Source organism: Sander vitreus, chromosome 7 (assembly GCF_031162955.1).
Source record: "Sander vitreus isolate 19-12246 chromosome 7, sanVit1, whole genome shotgun sequence".
Classification (NCBI taxonomy): domain Eukaryota; kingdom Metazoa; phylum Chordata; class Actinopteri; order Perciformes; family Percidae; genus Sander; species Sander vitreus.
Window position 1 is genome coordinate 9,049,941 of NC_135861.1, and position 21,630 is coordinate 9,071,570.

The window sequence follows — 21,630 nt, forward strand, 5'->3', positions numbered from 1 at the left end:
ATTCACCCTGAAAAAGAAAGAAAATGTATAATAATAATAATATCAATAACAAATCTTCTCACAGAGGCTTTGATGTAAAAATATTGAGTGATTTCTCATTTTCATCAAGAGTTGCCTTGGTAACGAGGTTCCTGCTAAGCTTCATCAAATCTTGAACACACTCCAAATTAGTGTTGTTGTTAGTGCTTTTCTGGTGTGATAATTAAAACTCAGGACATTTTTGAATACTAGCATACAAACATCAGCAAATCAAATCAAAATAAAATGTTTTACAAAATCAATAACTTGTGTTGCTACATGAACCTGCCAAAAGAAAATATATGAAGGTAAAAAGTCCAGAGCAACAAATAAATAAGATATGACAGATGTTAAGTATCCATATAGGTTTTTTCTTTGTCTTAAAGTCTATCAATGAAAAGTTAATGTCTGCCATCATATGATTCTGCAGTATGAGGCAGATTTTAAAGGGTCTTGTTTTCATTGTTTTGGTCATCATTTCGATCCGTTATGATAAGATTACACTCACCAAAGTCATTATTAAGATGATGGACCACGGTGACATCACTACGTCACACTTCTGAAAAGTTTTAATAAACTGCAATTATTAAAAGTAATACATCACACTTAAGGATTCAGGGAGATTTTTATGCAAGATTGCATATGCAATGCAATTATTATGCAAGAGGACTTATGCTAAATTTGCGCAACTCATTTTCTAAGGACATTTAAAGTCAACTAAATAAGAAACATATTGCTTAAGATTCCACATGCAACAGGACTCTAATCTAATAGTATCTGAAAAGCAGCTCCAGTCCCTGTTTCCTGGTGATTCAGACATTATATTGATTTTAATAAAATAATCATTCTGTCTGTACAACAAGATTCAACACTGCAATAACTTGCAGATTGTCAGAGTGAAACTGTCCAACTCGATACTGTCACATTTCTTTCGCAGAGCAAGCCGTTGTTTTTGCATTGTGGAACTAACTAGGCCTCAAATCAGTCGCCTGTTCTGCTTCAGAATTGTTCTTTCATGATGGATGTGATCACCTAGCCGTGCATAGCCTTTTGTTCCGTTTTTGTGACTGAGATAACAAAAGGGAAAGCAGCCACGACGCACCACACAGCGTAGCTTCATTTAGTTTAAACTGTGCTAAAAGAAACACCATGGCAAGTAAAACTAACACCTCCATTCTCCAACCATCTCACACTCTCAAACACACAGGCATGCTGACATACATGTGCAAACACACACCCACCACAAGCACGCTGACAGGTTCTGTGTTCTTCTCCCTTTCTGTTTTTCTTCACTCGTCTTTTCTCTTCACCCGTCGCTCTCAGACTAACAAGTGTGAATAATAGCTAACCATAGCTGGGACTCAGACGTATAATTGTGTGTCTGCTTTCTTAACAACAGAATAGATTTAGGTTTAGATTCAGGTGAAAAAACACATTTGATATTTCTCTCATATTTGCTCTACTCAGACTGCTGTAGGCTGGACTTCAATTCATTGACCCTTAACTTAATTAATTTAGTTGTTCAATCATCAATGTGAAGGGAAAAGGGATCAACAACTGAATTGTACAGTCTTGTACAGCACATATATTAAACTTCATGTTTAATAACAAGGTATTTACACCAGTTGTTGTTTGACTCTTCACAGTTCAGTTCTACCTATAATATGAAAGTGTTTATTGTACACTGATTACAAAATAAAAATGTAACAGTGAAACTATGTACATTCACAAAAGTATACTCCTCTACAGGGGAGAAAATACAATTTAGAGTCTTTGTATCTGAAGACCATTCAGGCGCTGAAACCCTCCCAGCCATTTGAGGAATTGCCTCTTGCAATTTTTTTGTATCAGTCACTGCTGGTGGCTGAGAGTCAAGTCCCCTCAGTGAGGCTCATTTTAGAGATTGCCATCAACATTGTCTGCTTGTTTTCCTGTTGAACCTAGTTATAAAAAACGTCATCCTCGGATAGTGAGCTGCTGTCTACGTGTCGGACAGCAGCCTCTGCAGTCGCAGTGCTTCTGTCCTCGATGGGACGATCTCTGTCCTGCTGGGTGTTGGACGTCGAGGAAATGCAGTCGACCATTGGCGGAAGGACCAGGTTGGCCGCCCTGTTGTTGCCATACGTCTGGGCGTGGATGCTGTACAGGTGCTGAGGAACACTGACGCTTCCACCGTCCAGCAGGAACTGGGACAAGAAATGGCTTTGTGCTGCTGAGGAGGGATAATAACAGTATCAGTCAAATGGTTGCTACTTGCTAAAAACATGATTTGAACCAGTGGTGATTCTAGGATCTTTAGGGGCCTCAGCCCCTAATGAGAATGTGACACGGATACAGTGCCTTGCAAAAGTGTTAACCCCCCTGCTAAATCAGTAATTTCATTAGCCAATAATCTCTGAGCTAGCTACTGAACAACAACGTCAGCTAATGTTTTTTGACACTATTAATACTATGATGGAACTAAACCTGACACTTTATACAGTGGGGAGAACAAGTATTTGATACACTGCTGATTTTGCAGGTTTTCCCACTTACAAAGCATGTAGAAGTCTGTAATTTTTATCATAGGTACTCTTCAACTGTGAGTGATGGAATCTAAAACAAAAATCCAGAAAATCACATTGTATGATTTTTAAGTAATTAATTTGCATTTTATTGCATGACATAAGTATTTGATACATCAGAAAAGCAGAACTTAATATTTGGTACAGAAAATTTGTTTGCAATTACAGAGATCATACGTTTCCTGTAGTTCTTGACCAGGTTTGCACACACTGCAGCAGGGATTTTGGCCCACTCCTCCATACAGACCTTCTCCAGATCCTTCAGGTTTCGGGGCTGTTGCTGAGCAATACGGACTGTCAGCTCCCTCCAAAGATTTTCTATTGGGTTCAGGTCTGGAGACTGGCTAGGCCACTCCAGGACCTTGAGATGCTTCTTACGGAGTCACTCCTTAGTTGCCCTGGCTGTGTGTTTTGGAAGACCCAGCCACGACCCATCTTCCATGCTCTTACTGAGGGAAGGAGGTTGTTGGCGAAGATCTCGCGATACATGGCCCCATCCATCCTCCCCTCAATACGGTGCAGTCGTCCTGTCCCCTTTGCTGAAAAGCATCCCCAAAGAATGATGTGTCCACCTCCATGCTTCACGGTTGGGATGGTGTTCTTGGGGTTGTACTCATCCTTCTTCTTCCTCCAAACACGGCGAGTGGAGTTTAGACCAAAACGCTCTATTTTTGTCTCATCAGACCACATGACCTTCTACCATTCCTCCTCTGGATCATCCAGATGGTCATTGGCAAACTTCAGACGGGCCTGGACATGCGGTGGCTTGAGCAGGGGGACCTTGCGTGCGCTGCAGGATTTTAATCCATGTAGTGTGTCCATGCGTAGTATGTTACAAATGGTTTTCTTTGAGACTGTGGTCCCAGCTCTCTTCAGATCATTGACCAGGTCCTGCCATGTAGTTCTGGGCTGATCACTCACCTTCCTCATGATCATTGATGCCCCACGAGGTGAGCTCTTGCATGGAGCCCCAGACTGAGGGAGATTGACCGTCATCTTGAACTTCTTCCATTTTCTATATTTGCGCCAAGAGTTGTTGCCTTCTCACCAAGCTGCTTGCCTATTGTCCTGTAGCCCATCCCAGCATTGTGCAGGTCTACAATTGTATCCCTGATGTCCTTACACAGCTCTCTGGTCTTGGCCATTGTGGAGAGGTTGGAGTCTGTTTGATTGAGCGTGTGGACAGGTGTCTTTTATACAGGTAACAAGTTCAAACAGGTGCAGTTAATACAGGTACTCATTACCTGTATTAGGTAAGGAGAACAGGAGGGCTTCTTAAAGAAAAACAGGTCTGTGAGAGCCGGAATTCTTACTGGTTGATAGGTGATCAAATACTTATGTCATGCAATAAAATGCAAATTAATTATTTAAAAATCATACAATGTGATTTTCTAGATTTTTGTTTTGGATTCCGTCTCTCACAGTTGAAGTGTACCTATGATAAAAATTACAGACTTCTACATGCTTTGTAAGTGGGAAAACCTGCAAATCTGCAGTGTATCAAATACTTGTTCTCCCCACTGTAAGTCACAGTTATTACAACCAATATGACACAATGTTCTAACATTCAGCAATTTTTGTTGCTTACGTTTCAAGTTGGGTTCTAATCTGCGCCATGAAATTACCTACTTCTTCTCTGGGGACTAACAACGTCAAACTTCATAACCACACTACTGCTCTTCCTCTGACAGATTAGATAGAGACTCAACTGAAGGCATGAGTCTGTCACAACCACCTCCGATTGGCCAAAACTATGTTTCTGTTAAGGCCCAGATACACAGAGCCGACGGCCAAACGTCGGCAAAAAAAGGCAGTTGGGCTGATCAGTCTCCCCAAATTGGTCAAAAAAGTGCCTCGGAACACACCAAAGCGACAAGACGTAATACGTCTCCATAACAGCAGGTGGCGCTAATCTGTATTGTCACCCAAAAATGAAAACCGGCAGCTGATTGGATGAACGCGTCACGTGGATCTTGTTTCTCTGGAAATTCAAAGACAGACTGTCATGGTGGCTTGTTCAGAATACGATCTCATATTGTACTAAAATAGTTCACCGAAACGTGTTTCTGAAAACATTTTAAGCAAGAAATAGGCCATGCAGTTGCTGAATCTGTCTTCATTTCAGATCAGCAAAGGTCAGTTTTAAAGATTTTTGTCAGATTTTGACATGTCAAATCGGCCAAAATGAACGGCACGGAACACACCGAACAAACTCGAGTCACTGACCTCGTCAGACTGTCCAATCGGCTCTGTGTGTCCGGGCTTTAAGGGCGCTGACACACAGAGCCGATTATCGGCCGTGGATGCTAATGCTAAATATAAGCCGATAGTTGTTGTCGGTCTCCCCTCTTGTTGCACTTGCGCATGATATACGTCACGACCAAACATTAGCGATTGGTTATGGCAGATCCAGAGTGGCTCTGGGCAAATCCAATAGTTTTAAACTTCAACAGAGTACCCGCCTTCAAGGAAGTTAACACTTGTCAATGGAGAGACACATGAAATGTATGAGAGTCTGGTAGGACCAGGCTAATTAATTGTGTCCTCTGTTGTGACTCATTTCTCTCAAAAATCCATCATCATCATTTAAATAAGGACATTGAGATTATAATCAGCCAAATCCAGACGGAAGCTATTACAGCAGAAATGCCTTATTACCTTGTAGTTTTAATCCATTGGTTTACTTGTATTCAGACACAACAGATCTGCACATGTTGCAGGGCAAATTTCATTAAGATAAAAGAGAAATCTTAGACCAAAAGCTCCGGTGACACACACGTAATCCTTTTACATGGCGTACCTTGTAAACTGGTGGAGGGCTGCTCTGAGCTGTCGTTCATGGACCACACATGCATTGATGCCTCAGCCAGGGCAAACTGTTCTGCTACTCCTGTGAAACATACACATTTTATGTTCCTTTTCTCAGAAGTCGACCCTCAGTTGTTTTCATCAAGTCCGTCAGGAACAAAGGGAAATCGAATAAGTGCACTAGATTTAAGTCACTGTCATAGGACGTCTTAAGGGCCATTGATTTTTGTAGACGCTACCTCTGTAAAAGCCAATCAAACAGAAACAATGCCCATAGGGATCTGAGCTTCACTTCATCCCCACTGACCGCATCTTGCACATCTTGTTTTTCTTGAATTCATTTCATTCGTCTGTCTCACCTGCAGCGAAGCGAGCTTCCTTGATCTCATCCGTCATTTGGGAGTAGAATTGTTCATCCTCCTGAAGCTCGGCCCCCATCCCCCCCCAGGCCCCGCTCCAACCGTCCCCACTTCCCCTGGCCTGGCTGCCTCCACCCCAACCCTTCCACTCAATCAGGTGAGCAACTCGCCCCTGGGCCATCGCCGTCGGCTTGGTGATATGCTCCTTTACTGTGGCCACCAGACCTAAATAAGGGGAGGAGGAGGAGGGATACATCTTGATAAAGTGAATTAGACAGTAATTGTGGTAACAGAGGAAAGGAGACAAGTGATAGGCTATGAAATGGTGTATGGGTGATAGAGCAGGACAAAAAAAATGCCACAGTAAGGGATGTGGAAATGTAAAAAAGAGACAGAGTGAGAAGAATCATGAAATGGTTATACTTGAGAAGAAAGTCTACACTTTTAGCATATTTCAGACTTTGATGGTGAGCATTTACTCCTGATTTGCATAGCCTGAAGCATGAAAGAGGAACTCTTTACTGATGAACAGCTCCATAGAAAAGGAATTGGAGAAAACTGAAAATGACAGTGTACCATCACCCAAGGTGATTTTGGAGAGCATTGGATGTTTTCTTGTTTTTTACGGACAGCACTTTTTTTGTATCTATATATATTATAACTTAATGAAAAATACATTTACACTTTTTTTGTTTTTGTTTTACAATTTACATAAATTAAAATGGCTATTTATTAACAACGACACAACACAAAACAAAACAACTTTAAGACAATGTGTTGCATGCCAGAGCAAGTCTTTAGGGGGGAAAGTTATGTTAAGGAAATTGCAAGTCAGTTGTCCATCAGCTCTCTGAATGCTGACTTTTGAAACGACAGTGTTTACTGTAGCATTTCCATTCCTACGCTGTGTTCGCACTTCTTCACACATAACTGAAAACAAGTCATTTTAGTGCATATAATTATAAAGATGTGTACAGACAGAAAGCGAAGCAAATTTTTGCCTTGCGTTGTCTACATGATTTTGACTGCTCTGTTTGTGCGGTCAGTGTTGATTCACTCCAAAAAGCCAATTTACCAACTGTACGTCTCTTTTTTGGAGTATATCAGGGCATTTGTTTTAATTCTGGGATTTTACCAGATCAAAACGTAAGACATAAATCTTATTGTTTTCAAGTTTCAAGTCAAGTCTTAAGTAAGGCCAGTCATAGCAGTCAATGGAAGTCAAAGTCCCAAGTCCTCATTATGATGACTAACTTAAATCCAAGCATTAAATCTACAGCTCTGTTGCTTGCACCAAATTGACTCCTTTCAAGCAGTAGGAGGTGCTGTCCTGTATCTCTACACTATGTTATTCATAGCCTGTAGAATCACTGGGCAAAACCAAAAAAAAAAAAAAAAAAAAATTATTTTAATCACAAGAGGCAAGGGTATAAAGCTCTAGGGAAATAAAGAGTTGAAGTGAAAGTGACAGCATACCTTGGTCATATTGCAGAACATATATACTTAATAGATGTAAAAGGACAAAAGAGAAAGCTTGAAAAGGCAAAGGTGGAAAAAGACGAGGAGGATAGGTTAAGGTAAGAAGGTTAAGAAAAAAGGCAGAAGAATGCCGAGAGAGAGAGAGAGAGAGAGAGAGAGAGAGAGAGAGAGAGAGAGAGAGAGAGAGAGAGAGAGGGACAGGGTAACAAGCGTAGAGAGAAATGGATACAGTTAAATGAAAGAAGGAAGCTAAGAGAGTTGGCATTCATCCTGGGCTAATTAAACCCGAGAAAAATATCACAACGTGTTATTTTCATTTGATCCCAACACATAGAGACTCTCACACTGCGTTCACACTGTGACGACTCTGTTATGATGCTGTTCTGCTGACGCTCGATGGTGAGGAAGCTATGCTTGCATCTATTTAAGTTATGTGCACACCACAGGAAAATCCTATTGTTTTTCAAATGGGATATTTTGGCCTTACTGTCCACACTGCAGTAGGAAAAGGACCAAATCATATTAGGTTGACATACGCACCCCAGAGAATAATCATGTGTCCCTCTGAATGCAGTGGGCAGCAGCAAGCCAGATTTCTCTGTTGAATTGTAGCTATAGTGCAGGCTGCAGCCAATGAAGAGTATTAAAAACACTATGCTGTTACGGGCTACTGACCTGGTAGGGTTCTTCTGTTGAATTAAAAAATGCAACACAAACTATATATGAAAGTGTCAAATGTGGATGCCTTTTTTCTGTTCTCATGTGAGAAAGAATATTTGATTTGTATGCCAAAATGTGTGATTGTCTGTGTAAACAAAACTAAAACATTTTCATGATGGATCAACAACTGTTAAAGTCTTGTTGTCGACGTTTCCGGATGTCCCTAGTTTTCGGCCGGGTGTCCGTTACCTTCCACTTTCTTTGTTTTGGCATTCTTAACTCCGGTCGATTTATGAGGACTATGGTTAACTGCTCCTCAGATCTCTGCAGGGTAAATCCAGACAGCTAGCTAGACTATCTGTTCAATCTGAGTTTTCTGTTGCACAAGTAAAACAACTTTTGAACAATAATAATAATAATAATAATAATAATAATAATAATTGTATTATGTAATGTAATAATGTAATTGTATTTACAGACAGAGTCACAAAGTGCTTCACACAAAAAACATTTGTTAAAATACAGTAGGATCCAAAACAGAAAATAAACAAGCAAAAACAAATACAATACCAATGAAGATTAAAAGACTAAAAACCCAAAATTACAAACATGAGACAAAAGCGAGTTTAAACAACTGTGTCTTCAGCTGCTTTCTAAAAGCGTCAACTGAGACTGCAGAATGTAAGGTAATAGGAAGGACGTTCCACAGAGTCGGAGCTACCACTTCAAAGGAACGGTCACCTTTAGTTTTCAAATGAGTGCGTGGGACCACCAGTATAAGAGCATATTCCACCAAAACAAGTTCCTTCCCAAGGCTATTGAGTACTGAGTTTCCTTGGTTACTGTAAGAAATGATTGGATTTCTCAGTCTTGTTTATCGTCTTGCTACAGTAACACAAGCTTACATGTTTAACAAAGTAACCGAAGTCACTCAGGAATAAATCCCGTTACAAAAGTAGACATATATTGCATTATAAGAGGCATGTATGTTGTGAGGAAACAGAGCGGATGAACAAACATTGAATGTTATAAAACCTATAGGTGCTTCATTCAGAGCTTTGATATTTACCAGCGAACACAGGACTAATTCTAGAAAACAACAGTTAATCAAATCCTAAAGAGGGTAAAATGGATAAGTACTGTAATTTGCTTGTTTGCAAGCCACAAGTGTTGAGTTCAAACTGTGGTGGAAAAACAACAAAGCAAATCAAATCTGCAGACTGCGGTCGTGAAAAAACGGGCTGATAATTCCAAAAGGTATAGTTTGCTTTGCCTGTTTATTTTTATCAATGTGTCAAGACATCTGATTCATTATATAGACAACACCATAAACACTTTGTTTAGAAGTGATCTGTCTTCATAATAAGAGCTATGTTGAAAACATGAAGCACGGTTTAACCAGTATATTGTGTCATGGTTGTGGTTTTCTGTTATAGTTTTTCCTGTTCTATTGTGTTAATGTATTCCCCGTTTCCTTGTTGTTTACTGTCTCTTGTGTTCTCTGTTGCGTTTTACCCTGTTTTCATCCTTATGTATGTTTTTTGCTTCAGTTTCCTGTTTAATTTGGTAGTTTGTTTCTCCCATGTCATGTCTTGTTTTACTTCCTGCCAGAGATGGAAGTAAGTCACACATGGACAAGTCACAAGCAAGTCTCAAGTCTTAAAGTGATGGTTCGGAGTAATTTCACCCTAGGCTGCTTTGCACCTTGACCTCGTGCCAAACAACCCCCCATAAGCTTTTTTCCATTGTTATAACGTTGGTCGAGTCAGCGCTATCAGCGCTAATGGATCCACGTTTGTATCTCGTAAATTACCCCACTAATAATGCCCGGAATGATACCAAACTTCTACAGTAGTACAAATAGTTTCTTTACTTATAAAACGAGGCATTAGAAAGTTTGTAACTACACCAGAAGTATATTTAAATAACACTTGCCTGATGGAAACTCCTTTCGGCTGCTACCGCGCTATCGCGCGAGATCCCGCAAGATCACGCACAGAGCACAACATCTATTACTTTTAAACCGCAGCCGGGATATATACAACTGTGTGGCATCTTGTCCTATTGCCTCACACTGCAGTAGCTGCTTCTGCTGTTCACTCGCTTCTTGATTCTTCTTTACCAGTAGTCTCTTCCGGGAATAGATGTTGTATACTTCTGGTGTAGTTACAAACTTTCTAATGCCTCGTTTTATAAGTAAAGAAACTATTTGTACTACTGTAGAAGTTTGGGATCATTCTGGGCATTATTAGTGGGGTAATTTACGAGATACAAACGTGGATCCATTAGCGCCTGCACTAAGCTAACCAGCTGATAACGCTAACTCGACCAACGTTATAACAAGGGAAAAAAGCTTATTGGGGGTTGTTTGGCTCGAGGTCAAGGTGCAAAGCAGCCTAGGGTGAAATTACTCCGAACCATCACTTTAACCTTCAAGTCTCAAGCAAGTCCAAGTCGTTTTTTGTGACAATCAAGCAAGTCAAGTCATAGCTTAGGTCAAGCAAGTCACAAGTCAAGTCATACAAAAGTTTCCATTTTTAAACAAGCTAAAGACAGTGGTTATGAACTTCTGGAGTTTTTTGCATTTTTTCCTACTCAATATTCAAAAGACATTGTGTCCAAGCCACATACATCTGAACAGTTTAAATTTATACAGATAAAAGCACAACCTAAAACTGATATTAGGCCAACAATAAATCAACATACATATTTGTTCAATATGCCTCAAACATGACATCAAATCATGAAATTAATTCAAACAATTCAAGTATAATGGTTTCTAAGTCAAATATTCTTCAAACATGCCTCACTTTTATGGGACAGAAACACATCCTTTAACCTTTCCTTCGGTTAAAGAAACAAAACCATATTCTTTAAGAGTAGCTGATTCCCACCACCTTTGCGTAATTTGGAGAGATTGACTGAGTGTATTTATCACATGGAATGAATAGTATATTTTAATATTTCTCAGTGTATTTGTGAGTGAATGTGTGCATGTTTGAGAGACAGAGTGAGTGAAAAGTTATTAATATTGGTGAGTGAATGTGTGTATGTGCATGTGCGTGTGTGTGAGAGTGCAGAGTGTGTGGTGTGTGTATGTGTGCCTAGCTTTATTCACATAATTACGTCTGCATGTGTGTGTGAGAGAGAGAGAGAGAGAGAGAGAGAGAGAGAGAGAGAGAGAGAGAGAAAGAAAGAGAGTGTAGTTTGTGTTGTGTGTGTATGTATGTATGTGTCTGCCTAGTTTTATTCGCTCTTACAGCCACCTTGAACAAAGAGGGGAGGGTGTGCTTATTCATGGCCCAAAACTGAAGGGAGTTCTGTCCATCACAAGTGTCCAAATAGGGGTTCAGCTGAATATGGGGACAGTTCATTTTAATGCCTGGTCTTTTATTTCCTCAACTTTTTTTGGAACTATTTTTGCCTGCTTACTTCAGGACTCTATTTGTTGTATCCCTTTTTATTTATTAAATTCTCGAACTGAACACTGCCCTGTCGTCTCTGCAATTTTTGGGTCCGCCATTTCTCTGAATCCTGACAGTATTGTTTACCGTGTTCTGGCTGATGGAAATAGTTTTGCAGGCATTTGGACATAAACCAAAAATAGTGAACAAATTAAATTTTTTTGACCTGATGATGGTGCTAGATGAAAAGTTAAAGTATCACCAAAGTGGTTAGAATTCATTCTGATGGGGACATGAATGTCGGGATCACATTTCATGGCAATTATCCAACAGCTGTTGAAACATTTTACCTAGTGGCACTAAAGTTAAAGTCAGGGGATCACCAAGGTCATTAGGCTTCATCCACTGGGGATCATGAATTTTCTGCCAATACATTATTGTTGAATATCAAAGATATGCACAACACAGGACTAATTCTAGAAAACAACAGTTAATCAAATCCTAAAGAGGGTAAAATGGATAAGTACTGTAATTTGCTTGTTTGCAAGCCACAAGTGTTGAGTTCAAACTGTGGTGGAAAAACAACAAAGCAAATCAAATCTGCAGACTGCGGTCGTGAAAAAACGGGCTGATAATTCCAAAAGGTATAGTTTGCTTTGCCTGTTTATTTTTATCAATGTGTCAAGACATCTGATTCATTATATAGACAACACCATAAACACTTTGTTTAGAAGTGATCTGTCTTCATAATAAGAGCTATGTTGAAAACATGAAGCACGGTTTAACCAGTATATTGTGTCATGGTTGTGGTTTTCTGTTATAGTTTTTCCTGTTCTATTGTGTTAATGTATTCCCCGTTTCCTTGTTGTTTACTGTCTCTTGTGTTCTCTGTTGCGTTTTACCCTGTTTTCATCCTTATGTATGTTTTTTGCTTCAGTTTCCTGTTTAATTTGGTAGTTTGTTTCTCCCATGTCATGTCTTGTTTTACTTCCTGCCAGAGATGGAAGTAAGTCACACATGGACAAGTCACAAGCAAGTCTCAAGTCTTAAAGTGATGGTTCGGAGTAATTTCACCCTAGGCTGCTTTGCACCTTGACCTCGTGCCAAACAACCCCCCATAAGCTTTTTTCCATTGTTATAACGTTGGTCGAGTCAGCGCTATCAGCGCTAATGGATCCACGTTTGTATCTCGTAAATTACCCCACTAATAATGCCCGGAATGATACCAAACTTCTACAGTAGTACAAATAGTTTCTTTACTTATAAAACGAGGCATTAGAAAGTTTGTAACTACACCAGAAGTATATTTAAATAACACTTGCCGGATGGAAACTTCTTTCGGCTGCTACGCGCTTATCGCGCGAGATCCCGCAAGATCACGCACAGAGCACAACATCTATTACTTGTGAATGTGTGCATGTTTGAGAGACAGAGTGAGTGAAAAGTTATTAATATTGGTGAGTGAATGTGTGTATGTGCATGTGCGTGTGTGTGAGAGTGCAGAGTGTGTGGTGTGTGTATGTGTGCCTAGCTTTATTCACATAATTACGTCTGCATGTGTGTGTGAGAGAGAGAGAGAGAGAGAGAGAGAGAGAGAGAGAGAGAGAGAGAGAGAGAGAGAGAGAGTGTAGTTTGTGTTGTGTGTGTATGTATGTATGTGTCTGCCTAGTTTTATTCGCTCTTACAGCCACCTTGAACAAAGAGGGGAGGGTGTGCTTATTCATGGCCCAAAACTGAAGGGAGTTCTGTCCATCACAAACGTCCAAATAGGGGTTCAGCTGAATATGGGGACAGTTCATTTTAATGCCTGGTCTTTTATTTCCTCAACTTTTTTTGGAACTATTTTTGCCTGCTTACTTCAGGACTCTATTTGTTGTATCCCTTTTTATTTATTAAATTCTCGAACTGAACACTGCCCTGTCGTCTCTGCAATTTTTGGGTCCGCCATTTCTCTGAATCCTGACAGTATTGTTTACCGTGTTCTGGCTGATGGAAATAGTTTTGCAGGCATTTGGACATAAACCAAAATAGTGAACAAATTAAATTTTTTGACCTGATGATGGTGCTAGATGAAAAGTTAAAGTATCACCAAAGTGGTTAGAATTCATTCTGATGGGGACATGAATGTCGGGATCACATTTCATGGCAATTATCCAACAGCTGTTGAAACATTTTACCTAGTGGCACTAAAGTTAAAGTCAGGGGATCACCAAGGTCATTAGGCTTCATCCACTGGGGATCATGAATTTTCTGCCAATACATTATTGTTGAATATCAAAGATATGCACAACACAGGACTAATTCTAGAAAACAACAGTTAATCAAATCCTAAAGAGGGTAAAATGGAGGTACTAATGGTAAGTACTGTAATTTGCTTGTTTGCAAGCCACAAGTGTTGATTTCAAAACTGTGGTGGAAAAACAATAAAGCAAATCAAATCTGCAGACTGCGGTCGTGAAAAAACGGGCTGATAATTCCAAAAGGTATAGTTTGCTTTGCCTGTTTATTTTTATCAATGTGTCAAGACATCTGATTCATTATATATGACAACACCATAAACACTTTGTTTAGAAGTGATCTGTCTTCATAATAAGAGCTATGTTGAAAACATGAAGCACGGTTTAACCAGTATATTGTGTCATGGTTGTGGTTTTTCTGTTATAGTTTTTCCTGTTCTATTGTGTTAATGTATTCCCGTTTCCTTGTTGTTTACTGTCTCTTGTGTTCTCTGTTATGCGTTTTACCCTGTTTTCATCCTTGTGTATGTTTTTTGCTTCAGTTTCCTGTTTAATTTGGTAGTTTGTTTCTCCCATGATCATGTCTTGTTTTACTTCCTGCCAGAGATGGAAGTAAGTCACACATGGACAAGTCACAAGCAAGTCTCAAGTCTTAAAGTGATGGTTCGGAGTAATTTCACCCTAGGCTGCTTTGCACCTTGACCTCGTGCCAAACAACCCCCCATAAGCTTTTTTCCATTGTTATAACGTTGGTCGAGTCAGCGTTATCACGACGTCTAATGGATCCACGTTTGTATCTCGTAAATTACCCCACTAATAATGCCCGAATGATACCAAACTTCTACAGTAGTACAAATAGTTTCTTTACTTATAAAACGAGGCATTAGAAAGTTTGTAACTACACCAGAAGTATATTTAAATAACACTTGCCTGATGGAAACTCCTTTCGGCTGCTACCGCGCTATCGCGCGAGATCCCGCAAGATCACGCACAGAGCACAACATCTATTACTTTTAAACCGCAGCCGGGATATATACAACTGTGTGGCATCTTGTCCTATTGCCTCACACTGCAGTAGCTGCTTCTGCTGTTCACTCGCTTCTTGATTCTTCTTTACCAGTAGTCTCTTCCGGGAATAGATGTTGAATACTTCTGGTGTAGTTACAAACTTTCTAATGCCTCGTTTTATAAGTAAAGAAACTATTTGTACTACTGTAGAAGTTTGGGATCATTCTGGGCATTATTAGTGGGGTAATTTACGAGATACAAACGTGGATCCATTAGCTACTAATGGTACTAATGGTAAGTACTGTAATTTGCTTGTTTGCAAGCCACAAGTGTTGATTTCAAAACTGTGGTGGAAAAACAATAAAGCAAATCAAATCTGCAGACTGCGGTCGTGAAAAAACGGGCTGATAATTCCAAAAGGTATAGTTTGCTTTGCCTGTTTATTTTGATCTTTGATATTTTGTTTTTTGCTTCAGTTTCCTGTTTAATTTGGTAGTTTGTTTCTCCCATGTCATGTCTTGTTTAACAAGCAAGTCTCAAGTCTTAAAGTGATGGTTCGGAGTAATTTCACCCTAGGCTGCTTTGCACGCTAGCATACTAAATATGGTCTTTGGGCACAAATGATGACTAACAAGTGATTAAGTCTGAGCAAATGTCAAAAAGCTTTTTTTTTTTTTTTACTCGACCGGTTCTGTCACCCAAAGCAGGTGTCAGCCTCTCAACTGTCAAATGTCTGCATCTGTCTAATGTATTTATGAGGTTTTCACAGCCTTCATAATTATACTGTCGGGCTAATAAAAGAGCTTTCACTGGGGAAAGTGTGTGTGTGCGTGCATGCATGCGTTCGTGCGTGCGCTTGTACCTGACTGTTTACTCATGTCTGTCTGGGTATATTGGCATTACAGCATGCTTATGTGTGAGAGAAAGGGCACGAAGGAGGAGGGAAATTACATTACTAACCTCCCATGGTTAATACTGTAGCTTGCTGTTTTTGCCAATCTTGTCTGTGTGTGTGTGTGTGTGTGTGTGTGTGTGTGTGTGTGTGTGTGTGTGTGTCTGTCTCACCCATCAAAGAGGAAGTGGCAAGCTCGCCTATATCATAGCCACTGGTTTTATCTGCCACACTGCCGTTGGTTGGATTCTGGCCATCCTGCACAACATGATGCACAAGAAGAGGGATATTTGTATAGTAATATAAAAACCTTTAAAGCATCTTGTATGATGTTTTCAACCGAGTAGTTATGACTTTTACATACACAAAAACATACACTATACACACAAATGCACACATAAGCTCTTTGCATACATCCTCCTCTGGCAATCATGTCCTGTGTGTGACAACTCAACCCACATACACAATAAAAATGGTGATTATGACAAAAACAGCCGGCGTTTGTGAAAATCCTGCAGTATTCACACTCAATCGAAAGAAGGTGTTTTAAACTCAAGTAGCTGTTTAGTTTAGTTTATTGCTTTACACTACAGATTAATATACACATAATCAATAAAAGATGTGATGGAAAGATGCAAAAAATCTCTGAAAAAAAGCTGTAATTAATATGGAAAGAGAAACTGCACTTACATCTCGCTTGGTTTAGTATTCTTGATCTAAAATTAATGTTGAATGCCTATGTTTCAAGCAAAATTGGATTATGAGTAAGTACACTGTTATCCCGAATTAGTTGGCTTTACTAGAAATTTGCAATTTTTTTGCAAAATTTGTTTTTACACAAGGTGAAACTTAACAGCTCAAGTTGTATTCACACAGAGCAGTAAGTTGATGCAGTAGACAAATCAAGTTTTGTCTATTACTAAATCAAGTCATTACTAAAAATCATTAGTAAACATAAATAATTTTTTTCTGCAGTCATGTTGTCTAAAATAAGCGTGTTAAGTTAAAGCTTTAGTGCGTAACTTTTTTATATTAATCAACCTCCATTATATTCAAGCCATTGCCAAATGAGTTGATACAAAGCTAATTAAGACTATCGGCGCCACACAACTCTCTCAGTATTTCTCAGTACGGCTATGTTCAGAAACTGGTGTCGTCCGGCGACTTTTGCGCGCAGAAAATCCAATGAAGATAATGACCTCTTCTGAAGAGTCCATCATGTTTTTTTAATCCTCCGTGCGCGATCACGGAAGGCTTGTATCATGTTCATGCTTTGTTTTGTTGTCATTACTTACAATTCCTCATGGGGGAGACAAAAACTACGCACTATAGCTTTCAACATGTAAAGAAACATAACAAATATATAACATTAGGTTCTTCACTACTACACAAATAATTTGTTCATATAAATCCTGTTTTATTTTCCTTCATGTCAGTATGATTTTAAGACTAAAGTTAAACCTACATTGTGTCATTGTTTTTGTTGATTCTTAGCAAAAAACCCTTTGTTCTTTCACAAATATGCGCTCATTCATATGTAATTACTTCCACCATCTAATCAAAGTATTCTCGTAAGCCATTTAGAATCATACAGAATACATACAGGCGAGTCGCTTGAATGACGGCCGCCATGTAGTGCCTCCATCTTTAAAATACCTTAGCCAAAGAGGGACATAGCTCCGCCTTTCGCACTTTTAGACTCAGTGGCACCGTGATGAATGCCAGCCGGGAGGGAAAAAGAGAATTAAAACGACAACACGACAGGCAAAGCAACAAGATCAAAGTTAATATTGGAGTTAGAACAGCTGCGTGTAAACGATGGAGATACTAAGAGCTAATTTTGGGTTCGGCCACCATAGCAGTTGAAACGGAATGGGACGGGCTAGAAAGTAATATTCAGTTTGTTGTCATATACAATTTCACTGCTAGATGGGAGAAATTCTTACACAATGTAGCTTTAACAAAACATTTGTTGCCAATAAACAGAAAAGTATTGTCTTGCTCAACAAGTCTCACTCAGGAGTCAGGGTTGCTGATTTCCAACTATGTACATGTCACTGAACAGTTTCTCACTGTACAGACCCTATCAGTCCCCACCTAGGTCTCGGTTATGGTGCAATAATAAATGTAAATAAACATGAACACTAAATCAACCATACACAACTAAAACTCAGATAACATAAATGCACAACCAAAACATTACAGAGCATTATTAAAACACACTTTAACTAGGACAGAAACCATTCAGAACATATTTTTTCCCCCCCATGAGCCTTTGCATCGGTTCAGCTCAGAACAGTTCAAATGACCCCACCCCTCCCGTACAGAAACTTAACATCCTCAGTTACCTCTGCTTAAAGGTGCTCTAAGCAATGTCACACGTTTTTTAGGCTAAAACATTTTTTTACAGCAAACATCTCCTCACTATCCGCTAGCTGCCTGTCCCCTGAACACACTGTAAAAAAAAAGTGGTCTCTGTAGACAGCCCAGGCTCCACAAACGGCAACAAAAACAAACTGCGCCAACCTGCACCACGAAACATAACAAACGTGTTCCAGCCGACAAGAAGGATTTGTGGGTGGGGGTTGGGGGGTTAGTGCATGTGCACATGAAGGGAGGTGTGGGGAGTGGAGTGCACGTGCACATGAAGGGAGGTGTGGGGAGTGGAGGAGAGAGAAGCGTAAAGAAGGAAGTTAGCTAGAGGAGAGCTGTCCTAGACAACGACAAGAAGTTACGTCACCCAACATCGCTTAGAGCAGCTTTAATATGATCTGTGCACTGCATACTTAGGCTGATTATTACAAACAACTAATGTGATTTAGTAATGAATATGGTTTTTAACAAAACATGAAAGAATAAGTAGTGACCACTAGGAAGTTTAATTCCAACTAAATCTGGGTTTACAGTGACATGCTTACACATTAGTGCATGGTTCCACCTCAGACTAGATGATACAATTCTGCATAAAAGTCACTTGACTGTAAAATGTGTAAAGTGGGAAAACCAAGCATTCTCTTGGGCAAATAAAAGCTGTTTCTGTTTTTCACATCAAAAGCATTCTGCTTTGTTGCCAGATGTGCGGTCACTGCAAACCCTAGGATTCTTTTGAATTTCTTGGTCCTTCATTCTGAGAAACCAAAACAACTTATTATTTTTTCATAATTGTTTTACAATTCTTATTTAAAGGTGCAATATGTATTACTGACAGCTAGTGTTTAAAATAGTTACTGCAGTGCAAATTCAAAATACTGGAGAGCGTCGTCTCCCCCGCCCCCTCCTCCCCTGACTCGAAGTTCACGGAGGTTGCCAGGTTGAGACCGCAGCATCCACAACAATGTTGCTAGACGCTTGTCTCACATAGCCAGACATTACTTCACAGCACAGCGGAGTAGCTAACGTTAGATGCTGGCTATATTGATATTGTCATAAATCCCGTAATAACGCGGAGCTCTGTACACAACTCACAGACTGTAGAAACCGCTAAACATAACACTACCTTGTCGTCCTCTCCACCTAACTGAACACACTTTATTGGCTCAGAATTAAGGCAACAATCGCTAAACACACATTGTTGTCAGAAAAGATAGTATTTCAACTTAGCATGTTTCCTTAATATCTGATGATGCATTAGGGTCATTTTTGGATTTATTACAGTACATATATTACATATTGGACCTGAGTGTAAATGTAATTCACCCAACTGAACTAGGGGTGCAAAAGAGAATCCTACATTCACAAACATTTCCTACTTTAGTAAAAGTCTGTAATAACTCTAAACTGACATTTTTTAATTCTTCAGGGGCAGTAATACATTTAAATGAGCAGCAGATTTAGTGGCATCTAGCAGAGAGGTTGCAGATTGCAACCAACTGAATACCCCTCTGCTCACCCCTCCCTTTCCAAGCGTGTAGTAAAACCTACGCTGGCCTTCAGGTAACCTAAAAATGCTAAAGGTTGAAAGGTCCTCTCCAGCCAGTGTTTTGTTTGTCCGTTCTGGACTCCTGTAGAAACATGGCAAACTCCGTGGAAGAGGACCCCGCTCCCTATGTAGATTTGAAGGGCTCATTCCAAGCTATATCCACAACGTTTTAAACTCCTGTCGATTTATTAGGACTGTGGTTAACTACTCCTCATATCTCTGCAGGGTAAATCCAGACAGCTAGCTAACTCTGTCCAATCTGACTGTTGCACGACTCAAACAACTTTTGAACGTACATGTTCCACCAAAACAAGTTCCTTTCTGAGGCTATTTTGCAGTGGCTCTGTGGCTCCGTCCACCGTTTAGTGCCGCCAAGATGATTGTGATTGGTTTAAAGAAATGCCAATATACCAGAGCACGTTTTTCTCCCATCCCGGAATGCTGTGTGGACTAGCCAGACCCTCCTCCGCAGCGCTATGGAGGAAGGTCTGGCAATGGAGACTAATTGTAAGCTAACAAAAACCCAACGATTCTTAGTTTCGGGTTATTATACACTAATGAAAACAGTTATGAAAATTGCATACCATTTTTGCCAATAGATCCCCCTACATTCTACACTATCCTTTAAAGGTGCTGTAGGTAGGATTGCGAAGATCCAGGACTTAGCCAAAAAATTGCCCCCTTTCCGCTAAAGCCCAAAACGGTCTCCTAAGCCCCTCCCTCCACAAGGGAGAATGAATGTGTGTGCATGAGCAGTGATTGACACGCAGTTAGACACCCCAGGGGGGGCCCTGATTGGTGCATCTGAACAGGGAGGTGTGGATTTTTGCAAATCACACTACCTAATTACCTGCTTCATGAAGTTATACTCAAACAGTTTCAGCAAATATGCATAGACTGTATAATATTAATGGACAGAGCATGTGTGACGTCACCCATTGGTTTGTGGAAATCTGCTATGAGTCATCGAGTTTGCCGTTACAGGCGCAGCCATCCTTGTTGCAGATGTGAAGATTTTAGACGAGGGAGGAGTGAGGGAGGAGCTGCTTACACTCTATGTTACGTTACACACTTTCACTGGCAATCACATCATAGCCACGCCCTAAAACACCCCCTGCTTTATCGCCAATTTTAAAATCAACAAGACCATAATTCAAAAAATGAACATCATTCTGTGTTGCAGAAGACTTAAAACTAGCAATTGAGACCATAAACTCATTATGAAAATGTTTACTGAGGTAATAAATCAAGTGAGAAGTGGGTCACTTTCTCATAGACTTCTACAGAAACCGACCACCTTTTGCAACTGCATGTGTTGCCCCCTGCTGGAATTCAGATAGAATGCAGGTTTAAGGCACTGCCGCATTTGCAGCACTTTGCCGAACCGGATGCTTTGTCCTTTAATATTATACAGTCTATGCAAATACGACAGAAAGTTAGTTTTATAAGGCTTACCTACTACACCTTTAAGTGTCTTCTGCCAATAGAGGGTTTTCACGGCGCGTTATCAGACCCGATGTTGGAGGTACTCCGCATCACAACAAAGCACAGGCACTGAAGTAGATCCCGAACGGCGTTAAGGAAAATGGTTAATTAACTAATTAAAAAAAACATTTAGAATATTATCGTCTTCCAAAAGTTATTAAAAACCAGGGAGAGGAATGTCAGAAGTTATCAGAGGAAAGGAGGCGCTTGTTGTTGGCAAAGCTCAACCAGGATCTACGAGGGAAAACTCTGTCTTGTTCGGTCTTTGAATTGAAAAAAACAACTATTGAGAGTCACTTGGCTACATCTTGAGTATCACAATGATATCATACAGTTAAGGTTAGGTTGATTAAAGACGTTATTGCATTACTTACTTTGGCCTTCACAACACAACAGTCGTTAATGACTTGGTACTGCGTCTCCCTCACCCATCCACACACCATCTGGTTATAAGCCTCCAAACTTTTGTAGGATTTAAGGTCTTCCGCTGTGTATGGGCTCCGCGAGAAAACCAGGTAGTTGACTATATCGGGATACGCAACTGAAGGAAGAATCACCGGGTCGCCATGGATCCAAGAAGAAGGAGCCAACTTGTAGGGATCTGCACCGCCAGTAAACTGTAATTTCTCAAAATATCGTGCCTTTTTTTGTGGTCCAAGTCCTTCCATGCCTTTGCATCTTGGACGCGTTTTGATGAGCTTTTCTGTTGTTTAGACATAAAGTATTAAAGTATCCAAAGTGCACAATACTCCATTACTCCATTCAGTTGTTTACACCGAGTGCCTCCAATATGGCCG

General features: G+C 40.0%; 1 protein-coding gene across 1 annotated transcript; it reads right to left on the reverse strand.

Annotated features, from left to right (window-relative positions):
- Positions 1 to 1,655: 1,655 nt before the first annotated feature.
- Positions 1,656 to 21,626, reverse strand: fam131c (family with sequence similarity 131 member C). The gene is made up of 5 exons (XM_078253922.1): positions 21,208 to 21,626; positions 15,603 to 15,687; positions 5,750 to 5,974; positions 5,383 to 5,472; positions 1,656 to 2,230 (listed from the first exon to the last, which is right to left on the reverse strand). The coding sequence occupies exons 1-5, from the start codon at positions 21,499 to 21,501 to the stop codon at positions 1,959 to 1,961; spliced, it is 966 nt and encodes a 321-aa protein (XP_078110048.1). The 5' UTR covers positions 21,502 to 21,626; the 3' UTR covers positions 1,656 to 1,958.
- Between the last annotated feature and the right edge of the window lie 4 nt (positions 21,627 to 21,630).